This window comes from Sceloporus occidentalis, unplaced genomic scaffold (assembly GCF_023333645.1).
Source record: "Sceloporus occidentalis isolate IW3139 unplaced genomic scaffold, rSceOcc1.0.p SCAF_1, whole genome shotgun sequence".
NCBI lineage: Eukaryota > Metazoa > Chordata > Lepidosauria > Squamata > Phrynosomatidae > Sceloporus > Sceloporus occidentalis.
This window is the reverse complement of record NW_028316981.1, coordinates 235,792,471-235,817,819: the sequence shown is the minus strand read 5'-3', so window position 1 is coordinate 235,817,819 and position 25,349 is coordinate 235,792,471. Positions and strand designations below refer to the sequence as shown.

Genomic DNA, 25,349 nt, shown 5'->3' with positions numbered 1-25,349 from the left:
AGGCCTTGCATAATTGTCGCTTGCCTCCCTGGATGAAGATTAACCATCCATTATGAAGCCAAAACCTCCCTCCAGTCCATCTGCCTTGGTCCAGGCCTTGGAGGTAGAGAGGAACTGCTGGACCTCATCCCCTTCCCCACCACTACTCCCTTCTCGTTTTGTGTGTCTTTTTAGATTGTAAGCCTGAGGGCAGGGAACCATCTAATTAAAAAGACTGTATGTACAGCGCTGTGTAAATTTACAGCACTTTATAAATAAAGGTTAATAATAATAATAATAATAATAATAATAATAATAATTTATATATGAGTTGGGTAGACAAAGCCAAGGAGGACATGGCACTGAGGAGCTGTGCAGACCGCCCCTGAAGAGGCAGCCTGCAGCCACCTCCGTCTTCACCACATTGGGGCCACGGCAACTGGATGCCACATCCCCGATCTGGCCTTTCCACGGCACAAAAAGAGACCTCCAAAAGTGGCCCCTTTTTATGCCCTGGAAAGGGCGCCATAACAACCAGCGCTACGGCTTTCCGGCACTCCTTTGGCACTGCGTCATCTAGACGCAGCGCCAGAGGAGCACCATGACATCACGTGCCGTGTGGTGCGGCACACAGTGTCATGCCAGCCTGGGGGCAGAGTCAAAGCTTACGTCATGCAGACACCATGCCCCGACTCCACCCCCAGGCTAGCCAAAGATGCCGGTCTGCACAGCCCCTGTTTGCAAGACTTATGGGAATTTTGACTTGAGGGCAGTTAACCACAACAACACAGCAACCTAAGACTTTTCATTGCTTCTTTTAAGAGTTACTAGCCTTCATGAGTGGACCAAAATAAAATTTAAAAAAATAGGTTCCTAGAAAAAATTCTAGTAGCATTCTTCTGAAACCAGACAGGATATTACTAGATGACTAATGTAGGGCAAGTTTGGAAATTTGCTTTCCCCTTGATAGAGACATTTCCTTAGAGAGCGATCACATGCTGCCAATGGGTGGTTCAACAGTAGCAGCGTGGAGGGCCACTCATCCATCTCTCTCAAGACCACTATGATTCACATGATTCCTCTCTCTTTTCTAAAGAATTCTAAAAGGAGAAACCAATGTGAGTTAGGAGTTGTTGATAGTCCTGAGACAAATAATGTGGAATGATGTTGATTACTATCACAACACAGGACTAGCTTTTTCCAAAACATTCTTGGAAGCCACCTCATATTTGCCTTATTACATCCTGTCCAAATGTTAGCCACTCTTGATGTACAGCTAAGGAAGGAACCAACATTAGCCATGGCCTTAAAGGGTTTCAATTAATAGTGGAAAGAGCCATTACAGGAACTTTGATGCTTTACCTTTTGTAAACTGAAGGTTCAGGATTATTTATTGACAAGGAAGAGAAAAAATATATTTAGGTGGTGCTGGAAAAGTTATTATATTTTAGGTGGGTTTCTTTGAATATAACTTTTTTAATCTGTAGTGGTGTATTTATGGGCCGAAACAGATGGCTTGTTTAGTCCTGCTTGACACTGGCTTCAGGGCATGGCGTTTACACGCCCCATGCCAGACAGAAGCCAAGCTGGTGATTACATGCCAGCCAGCTTCTCTCCCGCTTGGGGGCATGCCGTTTAGACACCACTTTCCCCAGAGCCAGCTTTTTGGGAGGAAAAGCTGGCTCTTTGGGAGAAGGGGAAGCTTTTTTCCACCCCCAAAAGGAGCTGATCATATCTGATCTTTTTGGGGGCGGAATCTGGCTGGATTGGGGCTGGGCATCTGTTTGCCCTGGCCCCAATCCAGCCTAAAGGGGGCAACTTTAAGCCACCCCTTTTGGGCTGTCTGTATCCCTCCCTATATTTATTATTCTGTACAGGTAGATCTCAGTTAATGAAACATATGTGTTCGTGGGCATTATTTGACAGAAGATTTGGTGCAGGTTGTGTCTCCCATATCCAAAATGCTTAGGATCAGAAGTGTTGGGTTTTAGAATTTTTTGGATTTTGGAATATTTGGTTATACATAATGAGCTGCCTGGGAGATCAGACCCAAGTCCAAACATAAAATTCATTTATGTTTCATATATAACTTCTACACATAGCCAAAAAGTAACTTAATACATAATATTTTTAATAAGTTTGTGCATGAAACAAAGTTTGTGTACACAAAACAATCAGAATGTAAAGGTGTCACTATCTCAGCCACTTATGTGGACAACTTTGGATTTGTAATATTTAGGATTTTGGAATTCTGGGTAAGGGAGATTCAACTTGTATCAGAGGTAAAAATAATATGGAAAAAATAGGGATAGTTTCCTACACCACAAAAAAGAAGAAGCCAGGTGTCCCCTAGCCTATAATTGTACATTTAATTTTTCCTGCCTAAATGCAGCATCTTACATTTATCCCTGCTGAAATCCATTTTGTTTTAGCCTAGTTCTCCAATCTGTCAAATTCTTTTTGAATTCTGATCTGGAGTATTAGTTAGTCCTCATAATTTGGTGTCATTTGTAAATTTGATAATCATTCTATCATCTCAGTGGATTTCAGTGAGCATGGAATGAAATAAATCAGGGATGGGCAATTGTGTCAAGGGTGTGGACCACTTTCCTGCAATACCAGTGCAATACCGCTTTAATTGTTATGGCTACTTTCTATGGAATCCTAGAATTTGTAGTTTGTTTTGGCACTAGAGCTCTCTCACAGAGAGGCTAAATATCTCACAAAACTACAGATCTCAGAATTCTACAGAACTGAGTCATAGCAATTAAAGTGGTATCAAACTGCATTAATTTGCAGTGTAGATGCAGCCCAAGTTGGTAAAATGTTCCACTTTGACCTATTTTCAAATTTATTTTGAAAATAAATCAAAATTTATTTAAACACATTTTTCAACTTTATCAGTTTTATTAAACATATTATTAATAAAACTAATTCCCACATAAAATGAAAATTTTGGCATTGCTGTTTTAAGGCAATATTCTGGCATTGTCCTTTTAAGAAGGCTTGCCTTGCCACTCGCAATAATCTGTAATGCTTTCACAACTGCTTCCTAGTTTAAAGAAGAAGCAGTCTTGCTCTATAAGCTCCCTAAATGTAGTATTTCAATAAATGTATTGATTTCTAAATCAGTGTTATCCCTCTTTAACTGTTGCAATGTCCATCAATGAATTCTTGTCCTTCTGTAGAAGGCAGTTACCACAATACTTTCCCTCTCCTCATGTCAAGCTTTCTCTACTCTAGGTCCTGATGCATTAGTAATTTGTGAGCCATGTTAAGACAAACACTAGGAGAACACCATAATGTCATGTAAGAATTCAGGCAGCATTTCCCTCTCCAGTTCCTCAGATCTTAGTTAAGATTTCTGAATTAAGATGATTAACTTGTTTGTTTATTTTTCCTTTGTTCTAAATGATGAACTCTGGTGTTTGTACTGCTCATCTGACCCTGTTAACATTTTAACAGTGGCAGGTCTATGAAATAGATGTTTCGCTTCTGGATATTTTCACTCTGCCTGCACTGTGTTCCCTTAAAAGGCATCAACTGCATATTGCAAGAGTGGTACCAAACAACTGCCAATCTCCCATATATGGTTAAGTATTACAGCTGTTACTTCCAATGTCTGTTACAAAGTGTTACTCCTATCATCTCTAATTTATGAACTGAAGAAAGCACTGGAATGGAAGGTCTTAACACATAGAACAGATATAACCAGGACATTTCAGAAAGATAAGCAAGATAAGTGCCAAATGGCCTTCTTGAAGCATTGCAATGTAGAAAATAGCATAAGATGTAGATGGAACCAAGAAGGTAATTATTCTAGCACTTGATAGATGGGAGGCAACTACAGAGCAAATACTTAAAGCAAACAAATGAAGGATTATGCTAACAATGGAATCTCTGCTTGATATTGTTAGTATATCAATTGCCTGCATTTTCACAAAAAATGGCAGTTAGAGAACCCTTTTCTTAAGAAAAACTGGAGTCTGGCTGAAAAATCAGCATGAGCTTTAAGCTTATGATGTGCAGCATGGCTCAAATAAAGAATATCAGAAAATAGTTATAGACCAAGTATAGACCAAGATAACTAGAGGCTTTGGAAAATTTTGTACAGAATTCTGTACACCAGGATTAACAGGAAAATTTAGAGGACAGTGTGCTGGGAGTTAGTAAAAGGTAAAGGTGGTCCCTTGACATGGATAGAATCATAGAATCATAGAATCGTAGAGTTGGAAGAGACCACTAGGGCCATCCAGTCCAACCCCCTGCCATGCAGGAAATCCATATCAAAGCATCCCTGACAGATGGCCATCCAGCCTCTGTTTAAAGACCTCCAAGGAAGGAGACTCTATCACCTTCCGAGGAAGTGCATTCCACTGCCGAACAGCCCTTACTGTCAGGAAGTTCCTCTTAATGTTCAGGTGGAATCTCTTTTCCTGTAGCTTGCATCCATTGTTCCGGGTCCTGTTCTCTGGAGCAGCAGAAAACAAGCTTGCTCCCTCCTCAATATGACATCCTTTCAAATATTTAAACAGGGCTATCATATCACCTCTTAACCTTCTTTTCTCCAGGCTAAACATCCCCAGCTCCCTAAGTCGTTCCTCATAGGGCATGGTCTCCAGACCCTTCACCATTTTTGTCGCCCTCCTTTGGACACGCTCCAGTTTCTCAATGTCCTTTTTTAATTGTGGCGCCCAGAACTGGACACAATATTCTAGGTGGGGCCTGACCAAAGCAGAATACAGTGGCACTATTACTTCTCTTGATCTAGACACTATACTTCTATTGATGCAGCCTAAAATAGCATTGGCCTTTTTAGCTGCCGCATCACACTGTTCACTCATGTTCAACTTGTGGTCTACTTGGACTCCTAGATCCCTTTCACACGTAGTTTCATTCAGCCAGGTGTCACCCATCCTATATCTGTGCATTTTATTTTTCCGCCCTAAGTGCAATACCTTACATTTCTCTGTGTTGAATTTCATTTTGTTAGCTTTGGCCCAGCTTTCTAGTCTATTCAGGTCATTTTGAATCTTGATCCTGTCCTCTGGGGTATTAGCTATTCCCCCTAATTTGGTGTCATCTGCAAATTTGATAAGTATGCTCCCAATTCTGTCATCCAGGTCATTGATAAAGATGTTGAATAGCACTGGGCCCAGGACAGAGCCCTGTGGGACCCCACTGGTCACTTCTCTCCAGGATGAAAAGGAGTCATTGTTGAGCACCCTTTGGGTTCGGCCGGTCAACCAATTACAGATCCATTTAACAGTTCCTTTGTCTAGCCCACATTTTACAAGCTTGTTTGCAAGAATGTCATGGGAAACCTTGTCAAAGGCCTTACTGAAATCAAGATATACTATATCCACAGCATTCCCTTCATCTACCAAGCTGGTAATTTTGTCAAAGAAAGAGATTAGATTTGTCTGGCATGACTTGTTTCTCTGAAACCCATGTTGACTTTTTGTGATTATGGCATTGCCTTCTAGATGTTCACAGACTCTCTGTTTAATGATCTGCTCCAGAATCTTTCCTAGAACTGATGTCAGACTAACTGGACGATAATTGTTGGGATCCTCTTTTTTCCCCTTTTTGAAGATGGGGACAACGTTTGCCCTCCTCCAGTCTGCTGGGATCTCTCCTGTTCTCCAGGAGTTTTCAAATATGATTGCCAATGGCTCCGATATTACTTTTGCCAGTTCTTTTAATACCCTTGGATGGAGTTCATCTGGTCCCGGAGACTTAAATTCATTTAGATTAACAAGGTGTTCCTCTACTATCTCTTTACTTATTCTGTGCTGAAATTCCCCTATTCTGTCCTCTGCTCCATTATCCTCAGGATGTCTAGTTGTAACAGAGTGTAGGGGACGATGCTCATCTCCATTACTAAGCCGAAGAGCCAGTGTTGTCCGAGGACTGCTGTGGTGGTCATGTGGCCAGCATCAGGGACGTAGCCAGGATTTTAGGAAGGGGGGGTCCAGACTAAGTGCCACCATTATAATAGGGCTTGGGTGCGACGGCGCAGCAGCACACACCATTCATTTTTCTAATGGAAGGGGGGGTCCAGACCCCAAGAACCCCCCCCCCCCCGGCTACGTCCCTGCCAGCATGACTGCACGGAACGGTGTTACCTTCCCACCGATGTGGTACCTATTTATCTACTTGCATTTGCATGCTTTTGAACTGCTAGGTTGGCAGAAGCTGGGACTAGTGACAGGAGCTCACCCCATCATGCAGCACTCGGGCCTCGAACTGCCAACCTTCCAATCTTCCGATTGTCAGAATTGGTGTCTTAACCACTAAGCCACTGGGAATTAGTACTCAGTATTAAACCTGCTGGATCTCTATGGCTGTTGATGTATAGCAGGGGTGGGAATTAAGTGGCTTTCCTGAAAGTGTTGGAGTGTCCCAGCATTCCTCTCCATTGGCTATGCTAGCTATACTGGGACTTGCAGTGCAGCATATGGAGGGCCCCAATTCCCATTCCTGATACATACTTGTTCTAGTGTTTTTCCTTTATGCAAACATCTCAGATTCCAAAAGCACTGGTCTACAGATTATAAAATGCTCAGTACATTAATGACATTGAATAAACTATTCTTTATGTCAAAATAATATTCTGAAAGGAATCTTGTCCGGCAGCATAATTCTACACAGAAGTAATTTCCATTGTGTTCAGTGAAGCCAAGCCCTCCCTCCAGTCCATCTGCCTTGGTCCAGGCCTTGGAGGTAGAGAGGAACTGCTGGACCTCTTACCCTTTCCCTCCACCACTCCCTTCTCCTTCTGTGTCATGTCTTTTTAGACTGTAAGCCCGAGGGCAGGGAACCGTCTAACTAAAAAGATTGTATGTACAGCGCTGTGTAAATTTACAGCGCTTCATAAATAAAGGTTAATAATAATAATAATAATAATAATAATAATGGAACTTATTCCTTAATAAGCGTGTTTAAGACTCAAAGGGCCCAAACAGACAGGCCAAAATAAAGCTGCTTTGGGTCACTTTGGAGGTATGCTGTTTAAATGATGCAGTCCTAAGGACTGGAAGACAGCTTTGGCGCAGCTTCTGGCCTCTTAAGATGCATGTGTTTTTTAAACAGCATACCTCCAAAGTGACCCGAAGCAGCTTTATTTTGGCCTGTCTGTTTGGGCCCAAAGTCAAGTCTGGAGTCAGTTGGCCTCCTCATTCTCCTTGTTTCTCTCTCCAGCACAGATTGTTACAATAAAGCCAACCATCTGCTTCACGTATCCTTTGCTCTGACCAGAAGTCTGCTTTCTTCTGAGAAGACTGAATCAACTGTGGAGAGTGTGGATTAGTGGAGAGAGCTAAATCCCAAATAACTGTGACAATATTCCTGCATATTTAAATATGGAACTGCCCAAACCAATGTTGAAATCAGAGCTGGTACTGGATTTAGAAGGGAAAAGGGCATATACGTTAGGAATATAGAACTTACTCGCTGACTGCAACTTGAGCACCTCACTGCTCTTTTCTCCAGGTAATTTCCTCTCAGTTGTGACTTCAAAACCAGTGACCTGGCTAAAAACAAAACAAAACACTTTTGGGGAAAGTGGCAGTTGGGAGGCAAACTCTGGGAAGATTCAGCCCCCTTCCTCTGCATGAACCTCTCGCTTTTAAAACCGGATTCATCAAACCATTTTTCTTCAGTTTTGGAACAATTCCATCTTGGTACTCACACTATGCTATAACCATATCAAGCTTAAGCTATTTGTTGCTCCAGATTTAATTACCACTGTATTATTGCATTTATTTTAATATTTTGGCTGAATTACTATATTTATATTTTCATTGGAAGCTGTCCCAAGAAAGCTTTTGCAGGATACAAATATCTCAGACAGAGAAACAAATAAAACCAAACTAATGTACAATCAACTGAGATACTTCTGCAATTATATTTATACTTATTTAAAAGTCCTATAGTGGCATTTCCTTCCTGCTTATCTTTGTCTTTTAATTTTAAATCTGTGGATTGTTTCATTGTATTTTAAGAACTTTTAATGTTTTTCTCTGTATTTGGATGTGCTTTTAATTGTATTTGTTTTAACTTTTATAAGTTCTTTAGTCCCAGTGCTGGGGAAAGGCAGAATATAAAGGAAGTCATCATTATCGCCACCATCACCATCTTCCTGTCTCATTTTAGAAAAAATAAAATCAGGAAAAATAATTTGTTTTGTTACAATGCTTCAAATCTACACACAAACAGTTTCACATATGGGAAAAATTCACTGCCAAGTTAAATGGCCCTGTATAAATAATGATAACCTGGAAACCTTTGTCTTGATTTAGAAGGGAAAAGACTTGACTGCTGTGAAATAATGATAACCCAGACTCAGAAGGAAATATAAAAATGCAGCAGCTACAGGATGTTTAAAGCTGCTGAAAGTTCTCAGTCGGATTCAGCAGATTTATCAACTACATGATTTTAAAATACTTTCTGACATTATTATCTCAAGTGCTACAATGTACTGTAAAGCAACGCAAACAGGGACAATGTCATCAGCTCTTATTCAAAACTAGGCCAAAGGGATCAGAGGATCCTTCAAAGCTAACATGTCAAATCACGGCAGCTGTCAAAATTGTGTACAGTGCGCCTGCACCATACGTTTACGCTGAAGCCACACAACAAAAGAATGAATGACAGGGGCGACCATGGCACATGCGCTCTGCTGAGCCACAAGCACAAGCCCCATTATATTGAATGGGGCTCGAGCATACGCCTTATGCGGGGGGGGGGGGTCCGGAACGGATCTCCCCCGTAAGGTAAGGGTCTACTGTATATGCTTGCATGTAAGAATGGATCCTAGCTTAGCTAGGGCTAGCAGTTAGCAGAATCCCAGAAAATGTTTGTTATTCACTGACCACATTAATAACCAATTATCCTGTGTATTTATAAATGCCCTCTCAAAACCTGAATGTTTCTAAGCTTAAATATGCCAAGACCTAGAGCCAGAGTCTCTTAAACAGCAGCAATCAGGCAGAAAGCAGAAATGTTTCTGAACATTTCACCTCAACTTTGAAGCAACAGCACTTTGGGAAGATGTCAAGACTTTTCATCCTCAAGTGGTTCCAGCTGTTCTTCAATCTATTCTAAAAAAGAAAACCTTCCATTTTAGGAAGGTGTTTTGGTTGTACGTGGCTGTTCAACTGAACTGATTTTAACTGTCTCTGGACTGTGAAGGACTTTTATTAGTGATATACTACATTATTTCCTGCTACTGTTTTAGTGTTTTAGTGCTTTGTTGTTGTTACCTGCCCTCCAGTTGATCTCAACCCATGGTGACCCTGTGGATGAGACATCTTCAAGACTCCCTGTCCTCCATTACTCTGCTTAGTTCCTGTACATTCATATCTGTGACCTCCTTAATAGAGTCCATCCATCTAGTATGCGGCCTTTCTCTCTTTCTACTTTCCTCCACCTTTCCTAGCATATTTTTTTTCCAGTGAGTTGTGACTTCTCATGATGTGTCTGAAGTAAGACAACCTAAGTTTTGTCATCCTGGCTTCCAGGAAGATTTCCAGCTTGATCTGCTCTAGGACCGATTTATTTGTCTTTTCATGGCCTTCAGCTGTCTTGGAGAGGAAGCTGAAGGCTGGGAGAAGGCCAGGAGGAGGCAGAGGTGCACACCTGTGGTTCTTTCTCTCCAGCGAGACAGCTAGAGGCCGGGAAATGGCAGGGAGGAGGAGGAACGGGCCGTGTCAGGTGAAATTATGTTGCATGCCACCTGTTACATGCATGCCATAGGTTCGCCATCACGGGCCTATTCCAAACCTTGTACTTTTCCCTAGTAGCCTCTCTTTCCTAGTTCTTTCCTAGCTGCTCTCCCCATTCATAATTTTCTGATTTTCTGGCCGCTGTCCCCATTACTATCAATGTTTGTAGTTGTTCCAGGTCTGGGAGGTTTTCTGCTAGTACTATGGTATCATCTGCATATCTCAGATTGTTGATATTCTTTACTCCTATTTTCATTCCTCCTTTTTCTGTGTGCTGGCCTACTTTTCTTACAATATGTTCTGTATACAAGTTGAATAGGTAGAGTGAGAGGATACAGCCTTGTCTGACCCCTTTGCCAACTGGGAACCATTCTGTTTCTTCATGTTCTATTCTGACAATAGCCTCTTGTCCTCAGCACAGATTCCTCATCAGGACTATCAGATGTGTTGGCAACCCCATGTCTTTAAGGACGTTTCATAGCCTTTCATGATCTATTCAGTCCAAGGCTTTGCTACAGTCTATAAAGCACATGCTGAATTTCTTTTGGAATTCCCTCACATCATTTTCTTTTAGAATTCCCTCATGCCATCGTGTGTTTGCAATGTGGTCCCTAGTGTCTCTTCCTTTCCTGAACCCCAATTAGATCTCTGGGATTTCTCTCTCCATGTATGTTGCAGAATTTTGAGCATAATTTTGCTTGTGTGGGAGATTAGTGCTATGGTCCTATAGCTGCTGCAGTCTTGTGTGTCTCTTTGGGGGGGATGGGGATTTTCCAACAGTTTCCAATCTGTTGGCCATCATTTTGTTTACCATATCCGTTGACATATGTTACTTAGCACTATAGTTGACTCTGTCAGTGTGGACTACAGCAGTTTGACTGAAATATCATCTGTTCCTGATGATTTGTTTTCCCCATTTCTCTTATTGTAGCTTCTACCTCACTTTTTTAGAATTTGGGGTTCATCTTCATATGGTTCCTTTCTTCCACATGCCATTCATTTTACCATCTCTTTCATATAAAATTTCTGTGTATTGCATCCAATGTTTTTTTATTCCTTCTTGGTCTTGAATTATGTTATTTTTATTGTCATAAAGCATCCTGGTCCTTGGTTTGAAATTTCATTTGATTTCCCAGATTTTGTGGAATAGGTCTCTCATTCCTCCCTTTTTGTTGTTGTCTTCCATTTCTTTGCATTGATTGTTGTAGTTTTCTTTATCTTTTCACATTAGCCATTGTACTATTGCATTCATAGTTAGTTTGTTCCTATCTCCCTTTTGTTTTGCTTCTCTTCATTCCTTTATTACTTGTAGCGTTTTATCTGTCATCCTAGGCTTCTTCTCTCTTTTTCTCTACTGAGAGTGTCTATCTGCATTCACATTTTCTTATGTCCCTGTAGCTCTTCTGGTTCTTGGTCTATTATGCTTAGTAGTGCAAATCTGTTCCTTATATTGTCAATAAATTCTGATGAGATATTGTTTAATCATATTTTGGTATAATGACTGGTTTTGTTTTCTTCCTGAGTTTTACTCTGATTTTTTATGGCAGTTGGGAGGCAAACTCTGGGAAGATTCAGCCCCCTTCCTCTGCATGAACCTCTCGCTTTTAAAACCGGATTCATCAAACCATTTTTCTTCAGTTTTGGAACAATTCCATCTTGGTACTCACACTATGCTATAACCATATCAAGCTTAAGTTCATGATTTGAGCCACAGTCAGCACCTGGTCTAGTCTTGACCACCAGTATGGAACTTCATCATCTTTTATTTCCGATTATATAATCTATTTGGTTTTTGTGTTGGCCATCTGTGATGTCCTTCTTTCTGGTTGTATGAAAAATGTGTTTGCAATGAATACGTTATTGGCATCACAAAAATCTATCAGATGCTCACCTGCTTCGTTTCTTTTGCCTAAACCGAATCTGCATACTATTTTTTATTATTCTTTGCTTCCAACTTTTGTGTTCCAATCTCCAGTGATCAGCTTGATGTCCTGTGCTGCTGTGTTGTCAGTCTCTTCTTGTACTCCCTCATATACTCTTTCAATTTCTTTCTGTTCTGCCTCTGTGGTTGGTGCATATACTGTATATACTCATGTACACATCTAGAAATTTTAGTCAAAAAATTGACCCCAAACACCTGAGTCAACTTATCAATAAGTACCATACTCTAACTCTTACAAAAAAAGGAATCCACTTCTGATGAAAGGCTAGCACTTAATCTGTCCCTTTGCTTCTTTCTTTAGATTCTTTTTTACACGCCCCTAAGTTTTACCCTTGACTTATCCACAAGTTGTATCAAAAGCTGTAATTTTGGCCCCAAAATCTGTCCTTGACTTATACATGAGGTCGACTTATAGTTGAGTATATACGGTACTTGAATTATGGTGATATACATAGGTTTTCCATGAAGCCTTATTGAGATGATTTGGCCTAATTTTGCATTGTATCCTTTGACTGATTTTGCCACATCTCTTCTTAGTATGAGAGCCCGCCCATTTCTTTGTTCTTTTCATATCCTGACTAGAGTGCTAGATAATAACGATCTATTAAATTGTTAGTTTCTTGTTTTTACAGTCAGTCATTCTTACAATCATTCTTGAATTCTCCTTCTGGACAGGTGGTACTAATTGTTCAAAAGATAACCTTTCAGAGTGAGGAAATTTAGGTCTTCCTTGTTTCTCCCAAAACCCCACAAAAAGACTTGGATACAACTAGTGTAAGCAGTTGTCAGCCATTGAAACTTCATGCATATATGACATCTTCAAATCAATGACAGACACAATAAAGCTTATGTTGGTGTGGGAGAAAAACAGCTAGAAAATTCAAGCACTTTTTAACAAAGATTTGTGATTTGGCAGCAGCTTTCCAAAAACAAAAGCACTTGGCTCATAGCTCTTTCTATTATGTGGAACTGCACACACATACAGTATACATCAACAATAGTTCTGGTTCCTGACTCTTCATGGCTCCAGTGGAAAATAAGATAGCTGTATGCTATGTTATTTATTCATTAATTAATTTATTTTTAAAAACACACATATATCCTATTCCATCTGTCAATTCATTTAGACTATAATCATTTCCTCAGTACTTAACTAAAAAGACAATATTTTTAACCAACCTGCACCATGAACAATACACGTTGGCTATGTCTCATAAATTCCCTCATATCCAACATATTACATTTACTCAGTGAAGCATATTGGTCCTATTCCAAGACAATACAGTGTTGAGAACCACCTTCTGTTCTAAAGCACAATGGCTACGCCTTGTGCTGAGAGATATCTGACCCTCTTTTAAGCAGCTGTAATACATGAATATTGTTATTTCTTCCCTGCCTACTTTAAAGCACATATCCTGCGCTATCTTATCCAATTTGCTATATACTTAATAATGGATTAGCTAATGTATGTCTGCACCAGCTTTTATTTTTGACACAGAAGTTACAAAATTATTTATCAATCTTCTGGCACCTAAAGTATCTTGAGGCATAAGCTTTCATTACCCAACTACAGAGGATATTTGTTTTCTCCAGTAACCTACTGTATATACCCATGTATAAGTTGACCTCATATAAGTCAAGGCCAGGTTTTTTGGGCAAAATCATTGATTTTGATATGACCTGTTGATAAGTCAAGGTCAAATTCAGGGGCATGTAAAAAAGGATCTAAATGGAGGGAGGGAACACCACTTTGCTTCCTCCTTCTCCCTCTCTGGACATCTCGCAAGGGTCACAGCCTGGGCATATAAAATGTGGACACAAACCTCCAATTTACCTTCCTTCCCCACAACTTTCCCCAAGGCTGATGGCTTGCAATAAAAGGAGACACATACCTCCAATTTCCCTTCTTTCCCCACAACTTTCCCCAAGGCTGATGGCTTGCAAAATAAAAAGGAGACACAGACCTCCGATTTCGCTCTCTTCCCGACAACTTTCCCCAAGGCTGCTGGCTTGCAAAAAAAAAAAAAAAGGAGATACAGACCTCCGGTTTCCATCTTCTCTCTCCTCCCTCATTTCTCCACAGCTTTCCCAAGGTTCACAGAAAAGTATTACTGGATTGACCCCGATTTACGTCTACCTAGGATTTTGGAGCCCATTTTTGGGCTTAATTTTTTTGATTTATAGGCGAGTATATATTGTAACTATTTTGTGTCTTTACTGACTATATAATGGGATGCTGTGTATATAGCCATGCAGCGCCATTCCTGAATCTGCAGGTAATGGATGGAATTCTGGGAAGCTTTGGAGTATTCCCCTTGAGAATTCTGGCCAGTGTAGACCCATCCTGAGACAGGGTCCTCCACCACTAAAAATGACCCCTTTTCAAATATTCAGTTCTAATGTCTTTAAAATGGATTCAAAAATGAATTAATAAGATAACAGGCATCAAGAAAATTCAGCCTGCTAGGGACTAGGTAGCTCTAGAAAGAAAGAAAGCAGAAGACTCCAAGTATTCTGCAGATAATTCTGGCTGCGATACTTTAACATGATAACCAACATAATCTACAAAGTGGTGTCTGTTCCTGTATCCAAAAGTAATTGCAGCCCTCAAATATCCCTTGGTACTGACAAGTTATTTATTTGCCCTGCTCTCTATGAAAAGTTTTTGGCCAAGATAGTACAGCCATTAATGAGTTTGGCAGAAAACTGATCTCCTAAAGAAGAAAAGAAAATCCTGTACAAATAAGAAATACAGGCTGCTGTGATCATGACATGAAGGAATGTACTCGTTATTACAAACTGAGATTATAAGACTGTGGACAGGCTGCCAAAAGTACAGTTGGCTTATCCAGTCAAACATCCAAAACATTTAAATAAATGTTATGTGAGGCACAAAGTTACCCCACACCAGGGACGTAACCAGGATTTTGGGAAGGGCGGAGGTCCAGACTAAGTGCAGGACTAAGTGACTGTGAAGGGTGGGTTGGTACGGGGTGGAAGGAAAGAGTCCCTTCCTTCCTTCCTTCCTTCCTTCCTTCCTTCCTTCCTTCCTTCCTTCTCCTTCCTCCTCCTCCTCCTCTTCCTCTCCTTTTGCAGGAACGGAGACTTTTTTTCTGCCAAAAGCGTAGAGGAGGAGGAGGAGGAGCAGAAGGGATCCTGATGCTTGGAAATTGAATATACCCCCCCCCCCCCCAATTTGATTGCAAAGTTCCCCCAGCTCCTTCTTCCCAGCCCAATTCTCTTCCAAGGAGAATAATAAGAGTCACAGAGTTGAAAGAGACCCCAAGGGCCATCCAGTCCAACCCCATTCTGCCATGCAGGAACTCACAATCAAAGTATTTCCAAAAGATGGCCATCCATCCTCTCTTTAAAGACATTTAAGGAAGGAGACTCCAAAGAAGGAGAACAAGATGCAGGAGGGGTTGATTATTATTTTAAAAAGTTGAAAGGATTTAGCAAAAGAAAAAAACCTTGCCAAGAAAACTCTGTGATGGATTTACTGTTAAGCCAAAAGTGACTTGGAGGCCCACAACAACAATGACAACCACCCCATTTTCCATTCAGGGACAATAAAAACCAGATGAGGGCTACTTAAGAAAAGGTTTGAGGAAAGAGGGGAGTGAGGCCGTTTGTAAAATTTATTTATTTCACTGGGGATTTTATTCATTTTCGTTGTTATTTTTGTGGGCTTCCTCCCCTCCTTTGCCTGGGGTCTATTTCCTTCCTTCCTTCCTTCCCTCCTTCTTCCCTTCCTTCCTTCCTCTTCCTTCCTTCCTTTCTTCTCCTCCTCTTCTTCCTCTCCCTCTGAAGGAACGGAGACTTCTGCCAAAAGCTCAGGACTCAGGAGGAGAGGAAGGAGAGGGAAAGAAGACGAAGTTGCAGGGAAGGAGGCCCCGCCCATTCCCCACTCTCTCTCTCTGAGTGCACTCCTGACGGGAGGAGGAGGATGGTGCATGCGTGAACATGCCTGCACCCCAAGGAGGGGGTCCACATTAGCCTTTTACATTCATAAAGTGAAATCTACAGGGGGCCCTTGGTATCCACAGGGGATTCGTTCCCGATCCCCACTCGAATGCCAAAATCCACAGGTGCTTAAGTCCCGTCGTCCTCAATGGTGGCGCGGCCGCATGGCTGTGCCACCATTGGGGATAATAGGCATTTGCCACCCCAGCTCCCGTGAAGCCTGCCTCGCCGCGGTCACCACAGTGGGCTGGCAACGGGCAGTCTCTTCCTTCTCTTCACCTCTGTTGCCTCCTGCCTCTCTTCCTTATTCCTCATCATCTTCCCCGCCTCCTCCTCCTGCCGCCCCCCCCCCCCCCGGCTTGCCATCCACGGATGCTCAAATCCACAAATGACAAGTTCACAGATATGGAGGACGGACTGTATTTATGTATTTGTTTATTACTGATTTTGTCATTGTTTGTTTTATATTTTCAAGTCATTTGCGACTTCTGTTGAACCAAAGGTGAATGTATCACTGGGTTTTCTTGACAAGATTTGTTCAGAAGTGCTTCGCACTGCCTACCTCTAACACTGAGAAAATGTGACTTGGCCAAAGTCACCCACTGGGTTTCCATAGCTGAATGAAGATTTGTACCCTGTTCTCTAGTGAAGTCCTAGTCGACCATTCAAGTCACTACACCACACTCCTGGGATGTGACCAAAGTGGTCAAGAAAGCAGAACTGGCTTGTATACAAGATTTACCTTAACCAACCATTTTTCCTTCAGTCCCGCTGAACACATCAACACAAATCATTTACTCCAAACCAGGATGGCAATACTGCAGCTAAATTTGGTATGCACAAACACTGGACTTTTGGATGACTACACAATATTCACAATAGGTGTTGAAATATACTGAACAGATTACATGTTGTCCTTCTTGTGAACTGAAGTACTGGCAGCAACATTGCCTTTAGAGGAATTGTTCACACAGTGAATTAACAACAAGATTTCTCCAAAGTTCATAACAAAACCATTCCTGATAAAACAGAGATTAAGAATGGGTGTTATCTTTTCTCGTTAAAATTAATATGACAAGACGTTGACTAGTTCATTGGGACTGGCGCTTTATTCTGAAGATAGATTGCTAGGCTAGCTGCAGTAGGGTTTTTTTTAGAAGAAGCACCAATTTTAGAATAAGTACCAAAATAAATAAAAATGGTGAAATATTTTAAAGTTCACTCTCCCCTACACTAATGTCATATCTACACAGGCCAAATGAACCTGTTTTCCCTACCCTTATGTTGCCTAATGCACACAATGTAGGGCCAAAGGCCTGATTCCACTGCGCATGGGAAGGTCAGTTCAGCAGCAAATCCGGGCCATCCCTCCCTGACTCAGCCTTCCATCCTTTTGTAGGTTGGTAAAATGAGTTGGGGTCAACTGGCTAACACATTGTAAATTGTGTAGAGAGTGTTGAGTTCACTATGAAGCGGTATAGAAATGCAAAGTGCTATTGCTATTGCTTCTAATGCTATGAGAAGAAGGAAAAGCCATGAGACATCTCTCCCTCTTTCTCCCCCATTGATTTGTTCTCATCTAGGCTTTCAGTTTTAACTCCCTCTTTTTTAAAAAAAACAAACACATGAATCACAGAAACACACTTAAGGGTAGGAAACCTGGTGCTTTCCAGATGTGTTGAACTATAATTCTCATAAATTCAGTATTCTAGGTTTTAAATAAGTGGGCCCAGCAATTTTAATTAAAGATCCTCTCTGACTATTTTACTACTTGATCTGGAAATTATTCTTCTAGTTACCATCTGGTCTGGTACTTCTTGTACTATTTTTAGTAATCCAGCAATTAACAATTAAGCTTTTTAACAGTTTTGGGCATCAGCTCCCATTATCAGTCACTATTGCCTATGGTGGCTATGGCTGATAGGAGTTGTAGGGCAAAGTCCTCTAGAGAGCTATAACTGTCTTCTAAGTGTTTCACCATACAAACTAATCTATCCCTTACCTGTCCAAAGCAGTGCTGGTAGGCATGCTCCTACCAAAACCTCGCACAGCCATCTGACGGAAATATGGAATGCAGGGAAGATTGGCAGCTATAATGGCCAATGAATCAGAAGGGTTCACAAAAAATCCATTTTGACCTAGGATCATATAGCGGTCCTGGAAAAGAAAAGCATATTTTGAGAACTGATAAAATTAAAGTAAGAACACAGAAAAGGCCATCCTGGATCAATACACAGGCATATCTAGACCAACGCTCTATTCACACAGTCATTAATCAGTTGCCTCTGTGAAGCCCTCTAGGAGGATGGGTGCAATATCTCCCACATCAATTTACACACTGGAACATATTACCACTTATAGAGGAGGTGATAAGCAACCATTCTGATTAGTAAACAGTGACTGCCCATCAGCTATAATATCTGCAATCCTCATTTGAAACTGTTCAAATTGGGAGACATCTTGTGAGCTCTGGAGTTTAACAATGTGCTGTGTGAAGAAGTACTTCCTTCCAGCTGTCCCAAATTACCCGCAATGCAGCTTCACTGGAAGACTCTGGGTTTTAGAAATGTTTCTTCCTATCTAATTTATCCATACCATGCATAATTTTATACACCTCTTATCATTCTCCTCTTGTTGCAAGCAAAACAGATTCCAACTTTGTGAATTTTTCTTCTAGAGCAGCTGCTCCTGTCACTTGCTGAATACAGGACTTGGATGGGAGACCACTAATGAATACCAGGTGCTTTAAGTTATATTTCAGAAGAAGGAACTGACAAAACCACCTCTGAGAATCCTTTGCCTGAAAAAACCCTGTGAAATGCATAAGGTCTCCATAAATTGACAGATGACTCGAAGACACATGCACACACACACACACACATATTGTCACTCACAGTGATTTTGTAGAAAACCCAGTCCTTTTAACATGTCTAACTAGGTTAATACAATACTGTCATTAACACCAGCTACAATATACCTTTTTCTACAATTTCTATAGTTTATTTCCAAAGATGTCTGTATCCTACTCATTCTCTTCATTCCACCAGAATTCTGTTATGCCTGATGGATCTATATTTTCTTCAAAAACCAAGCACTCCAATTCCTCCATTTTGGATCTTCTGCCATTGGCACAGAAACACTTCTACATGCTATCCAGACATACATGGCACATATATATATATATTTTACTCTGACACTTTGGCCTGCTCTAGTGCATGTTCATGACTGGTTTCCAACCCATGCCCATTTATAGAACTAAAATCATTTTCACTTTCATGGGATGATGCTTTAATGTCTTGCTGACCCTGAACAAATAGCATCTGTCAAAGCTGGCTTGAACACCTGCCATTCCTTCTTCTTCTCCTTCCTAACAACCTAAATATGGTTTCCAAATCCTGACAACTACATTTTACTACATCAGTGGTGCCAACACACACCACAATAATTTACTCTTCCCAAGCGCTATCTAGATAACACTTGATACCCACAGCCTTTGCAGCAGGCAGTCAAGTTATTGTTCATGTGCTCATCACAAACAAACCTAATAATGGTGGGATACAGACCGCCCCTTTGGGGCGGCCTGCACCTGCCCCTTTCCCCGACAGATTGGGGCCTCAGCTGCCACAGCGGCAGCCCCAGAAGCCCTGATCTGCTGCTTTTCCTGGCCTCGGGGAAGCGGCAAAATGCCGCTTTGCTGCAGCCAGGAAAGGGGTGTCCTTGGGGCTTCATGCCGCAAGGACACCCCGACAGCACCGGGGAAAGGGAGAAAGGGGCCACTCTGCCCCTTTCTCTCTGTATGGCTGGCGTGGCTATTTATAGCCGCGCCAGCAATACGCCGGCGGAAGGAGCTCCAAAAGGAGCTCCTTCTGGTGCTGCTGAAAGGATGCCACAAGCTCCCTGCAGTGGCTCCAGGACGTCACGTTTGCGCTGTGCCGTTTGGCTGAGGCGCGGCCATGACGTCATAATCGCAGCGCCCATGTAGACAGGGTGCCGCCATTACAACACCATGTTTACGTGCTAGGGTTGTGAGGTGTCTGTAAAGGACTCCCCGAGGCAACCCTAGCACGTATCCAGGCGGGTGCAAAGCGCCGGTCTGGATACCACCAATGTTTCTAGTGATTAAATCACTTATTGTCACAAGCCCTTCCCCCAAAGATATCCGTCAAACAATGAAGCCTTTCTGAGGAATCTATTATTTCTTTGCAGAAGAACAGCCTCCTTCCCTGAGATTCACTGTGACTGCAGAAGAACATCCGGAGTGAGATAACATTACTACTTCTTCAAAGGCCTCATAATCTAATATCTACACTTGTCTCAACTTCAAGTGGAGGTCCTTATTCTCAATAGTATTGAAAAACAGGCCATCTTCTGGCTAAATTCTTTACTCTTTTGCCTATTCCTATGCAATCTAACAAGAGAAAGGCCCATGAGCCTTCCTTGGCTCTGGTCTGCCTGGTAGCACTGTAATACATTTATTTGTTTCCTATTCAGTACATAACTATCTTTTCCCAGATTACATTTTCCTTAAAAGCTCATACAGAGTTATAACTGACTTGAATATATTTTGTCTTTAATCAGAAAAATTACTTTTTGTACTTCAAAGCCTCTTTCTTACTCATACGCTTTCTTAATAACACTATAGTGGTGTTACACACACTTGTTAACACACAGTGGTATTAGAAGACTGTATCAGAAAAAATGCCCATCAATCTAGTTTGAGGATGTCTTTTATCAGTATTTTTTACCAAAGTCTGGGAGATAAATTTTGAATCTTATACAATCACTTAGACCTGTTGACAAAGAGTGAGATTATCCACTCCTCCTTTTCTATTTTCTATTTTAGGTCCTGTAATGAAAAAAGAGAAATTCTAGCAGTTCTTGCCTATTAGCTCATACCCTGGCAATTGTCCATCTACCACGCAAGAATTATTACCCTGCAGATCTGCGCATAGCATACAGAAGGGCAAGATCTGCATTTAAGCAGCAGAACCAAATTTATGACTAGTTTCCCTAAAATGGAAGTGCAACCTGAAGTGAAACGGTCTACATCATCCATACCAAAGGTATAAAAAAAAATCCCAACCCCTGGGAACCACTTGGTTACACCTCTACAGACATTTTTAGGCTTTTAGGCCTTTGAAGCTATGGAACTACCTTGTAGCTGTGGTCCAGAATACCTTAATCCAATTCATTTCTGATAGCCGCTCTGATAGCCATTATAAATAATAAATAAATTTCCACTGCCATCAATTTTTTAAAAAGTTTTCAGGAAGACTGGCGCTCTAGGGTTCAGCATAAAACAGAATACAATGACCTAAGACAGGCTAAAGTATTAAGTTGAAGCATTTATTAAAATAATATTGTTTTATAGTACTAATGATTGTTAATTCATTGGGCTTTTTTCAATAATTACTTAGAGACAGTTGTCACAACCCTTAACTTTTTACCTCAGTAACATGACCTAAATTCATTCAGCCAAATTAAAATTTACCCATAACCATCAGTAAATTATATTTATCACACTTTTCCATTTTCCTTTCAGATTTTCATTTGTTTTGTCTCACACATCTATAATGTACCCACCATAGAACTCCACAACTGAACTAAGCCTTCAAAATGTCATATTAGATTTTTTTAAAAACTGGGTAAACCATTAGCCAATCAAGGTTCAAAATGTCTGAGACAATCAGAATGAGTTTTCCCAGTCTGATCACCCAGAAAATCAGAGCCAGTTTGTCTGGCTTGGCTTGGTTACCATCTAGGAATATTGAAGTGGCCTTGCTCTCTTCAGAATCTTTTACCAAGCAGTAATCACCACACAGACTAACAGCATAACAATCTTTTATATAAATAAAAATGTAAATGTTCGTTTATTCAAAATCTTAAATCTCCAAAGGTTCTCCACCGATTGCTTTGAAATTTTGACACAACGTTCCATTCCAATACACACGTTTTTATATACCTAACATGTTTTTATATATAGATGTCACATCTGTGACATGTAAAAACATATTTTTAAAACAGCTCCATCTGTTGGACATAACAACACACCCCAACGGATATGCCATTTCAATTTAAGAGATTGCAATTCCCAATTCATTTGCAATCACCATGAACAAAGCTGAGGGCCATTCTTTAGAACTGTGCGATTTCGATCTAGACATGGATTGCTTCTCACATGGACAATTATATGTTGTGTGTTGTTGAGTTGGCAAACCAGACAATCTCTATATCTACACAGACAATGGAATAACAAAAAATATTGTATGACCACAAGCATTGTGAAATTACATATTTTAGAAACATGCACTTTCTCTTTTCTTTCTTTTCCATTTGGCCAGACTGAGCTACAGCAATGTGTGGCTGGGTACAGCTAGTACATAATATAAACAGACCTGTGTCTCAAAAATAATTTTCTTTAAAAACAAAAAAAGGAGATAAAATAATATTTGACTTGTCATGATCTAGTTCTTCCTGTTTTGTTGTTGTCTTTTCCCCATAAGGTTCCTCTCAATTTTCTGGCTGCAGAAAATGTTTGAAACTGAATAACGACTATGGGAATCGTAAGATGAAAAGGAAATGGAAGCAGGCTTTAACTGAAGCTTCTGTAGCTGGACTTATTTGCCTAAACTGTGCTTATCAGCTTGACACCCTTACCAGTGTTACCTAATGTGTTACACCATGCCATAAACTCTTATTTGGGGATTAGCAAAACAGATGCATGTGTGTTTGTCACACCCTATGACTTACATGTGGTATTCCAACTGTAAGACATCTTGGACATTTATGTAAGAAATACCTTTATCTAGACATCTGTGTAACACTGAATTAGCATTTTTTTTTTATTTACAATACCAAGTAAATGGCTCACAATTTTCACTTGTAACTTTGGAAGTAAGCACATGCTACCTTTCAAAACTTTAAATAATTTAGTGCTAAGTACATGTTTATGTCTGAAAAACAGCAGAGAGATTTTCAATGTTTCAGCTAGTACTCAGAACTTCAATTTATCTGATTATTAAAAACAGCTGGATATTTTTTTGAAAGCTCTTTCCTGAATGTTGTACATAACACAATAAAGACAACTCTTTTGCACCAAATCTAGCTTTCCCCAAATACCTACTCCATCAGCATCAAAAGCAGCTCCAAATCCATACTCTCCTCCTTTCATCGCCTCCAGCAAAGAAGTTGCATATGTCAAGTTTGGGTCAGGATACTGGCCACCAAAATCCTCCAGAGGAACACAGTTAACTGCAGAATTAGCAGGAGCTCCTAATTCATCACACAGGATTCTCCGGACATAGGGACCCATAACTGAAAAAAGAATTAGCCTACTAGTTTAGAAACCTCCTTTGAATTTACATCCCGGATAAACATCCTCCATTTATATAACAGAAATGGAATATTATTATTATCTATATTAAACTGGATATCATGTTCCCCTTTACAATTTCTGAAAGAGGTTAAAAACAGAGCAGGTTTCTGTGAATTATTTCTATTTTCAATATGATGAGCCACCAGTAGAGAGCACAAAAATCTTCAATGGTACTGAACATGTCCACTTCTACCTAATGGGACTTTTGGCAGCATTCACTATGGATCCATTCATAATAAACCATTTGTATCTTTTCAGATAAGTATAAGGACAATTAAACAAGGAGAGAGGCATGCGGTACAGGGATGGGCTGTATATTAGAAAGTGTCTGCACCTTACAGTCATCCCACAATGGAAAACTTCTGCTATGGAAGAACGTTTAATCATAGAATCCACTATATACATTCCAGAGATTACACAGTCATGTAATATTACTCCATCAGTGCATATTTCAGATCTAAAGTCATTGAAGAGGTATTACAGGCTTGCACCTAGGGTTGCCAGAAACCTGTTATGGTAAGGAATTCTGAACATTAAGAGTCCTACAGATACAATTGATAACTTTAATGTACGGTATACACAGAATAACCTAATGCTGTCAAGCATTTTTATGTTCTAACAGTAAAATCTTGTGTATTTCAATGATTACTATTTTATTATGACCAATTCAAAACAATCCTATTTTGAACTCAAGAAACGTGAGTAATGCTCACTTCCCTAAAATGTGGCCTCTGTCAGGAACTCACTAGGAGACCCTGACTATGCCACTACTCCTCAGTTTCTGGCTCAGCCTTCACCATAGAACAAATAATACATTGGTGCCTTGCTATCCACGGACTTCCCATCTGCGTATTTAAGCATCCACAGATGGCAATGCCCCATTTTCCCCAATGACGGCATGTACACACAGCCGCGCCACCATTAAGGACAACAGGACTTCACCTGAAGTCGCGTTGTCGCTAATGACAGTACAGCCACATGCATGCTCTGCCATTGAGGACAACAGGACTTGAGGTCCAGTGGATTTTGGTATCTGTGGGAGGGTCTGGAAAGGATCCCCCACGTATATCAAGATCACACTGTACTGAGATAAGTAAACATACTGAGTATTTAACATATAACAGTACAAGTATGCCGAAGTTTAGTTGGGAATCCAACTAATTTGTTTAATGCAAGCTTACTCTCTAGCATGTTTAGAATTGTAAATGAAATTATTATTGTTCAGAATAATCTAGCCATTATTTTCATGCTTTAAACCAACACTTTAGTTCCACTATATTGATATTTTACATGTTGTATGAAAAATGGTTCTCTTTACCTCCATTCATGGCATCAATTCTGATCTTGAGTTGACCTGGCCCCGTTAGTAAGCCTCTAATGGCACTAAAGTCAAAGACAGTCCGCAGAAGGTTGAGGTAGACCTCCACTGAGTCTATTATCTCAACTGCACATTGGAGAGAAAGTTAGAGAGATTTCTAGTCAGTCAATATATTTTGCTCATGAATAACTGAAAATCTGTTCTACAGACACAGTAGGACCTAACAGTTCCACAATGACTCATGCAGAGAACAGTCACATGAGCATGAATCTATTTGTTGTTGTTGTTAACTGCCTTTGAGTCGATCTCAACTCATGGCGACCTTATGGATGAGACATCTCCAAGTCCCCTGTCCTCTACTGCTCTGCTTAATTCCTGCAGCCCCATACCCATGACCTCCTTAATAGAGTCCATCCATCTAGCATGTGGCATTCCTCTCTTCCTACTTCCCTCCATCTTTCCTGGCATTATTGTCTTTTCCAATTAGTCCCCCCTTCTCATGATGTGTCCAAAATACAACAGTCTCAGGCGGGATACAGACCACCGCTTTGCGACGGTCTCCCGCCGGCGCCATTTGCTCTGCGCGGGAGCTGCAGCAGCCAAACCGCGCGGCTCTCGCGCGGAGCAAAAAAGAAGCTCCATTTCGGAGCTTCTTTCCGCGGCGCACTGATAACATCGCAAAGCGCCAAGGGCGCATTCGTGACGTCATTAGCGCCGCGACACGTCTGGACGCTATGCGTCCAGTACGTAAAGATGGCGGCGCCCATGTGGAAGGGGCGCCGCCATCTTGTACGTATTGTATACGTACTAGGGTTAGGGGGGTGCGGAAGCACCGCCCCTTCCTAACCCTAGTACGTATACAATACGTACTATATGGCGGTTTGTATCCCGCCTCAGTTTGGTCATCTTGGCTTCCAGGGAGGTTTCCAGCTTGATCTGCTCTAGGACCCATTTGTTTTGGCCGTCCATAGGATCCTCACCACTCTTCTCCAGCACCACATCTGAAATGAATTAATTTTCTTCCTATCATCTTTCTTAACTATC

General features: G+C 40.9%; 1 protein-coding gene across 1 annotated transcript in view; it reads right to left on the bottom strand.

The window, feature by feature from the left end:
* Positions 1 to 25,349, bottom strand: part of PGM5 (phosphoglucomutase 5) — a 78,353-nt gene that overhangs the window by 34,567 nt on the left and 18,437 nt on the right. The window contains exons 4-6 of the mRNA XM_089490321.1: positions 24,306 to 24,431; positions 22,736 to 22,926; positions 17,615 to 17,769 (exon numbers count right to left, since the gene is read on the bottom strand). Of these exons, the coding sequence (XP_089346447.1) occupies positions 17,615 to 17,769; positions 22,736 to 22,926; positions 24,306 to 24,431 (472 nt within the window). The remainder of the gene's footprint in view (positions 1 to 17,614; positions 17,770 to 22,735; positions 22,927 to 24,305; positions 24,432 to 25,349) is intronic.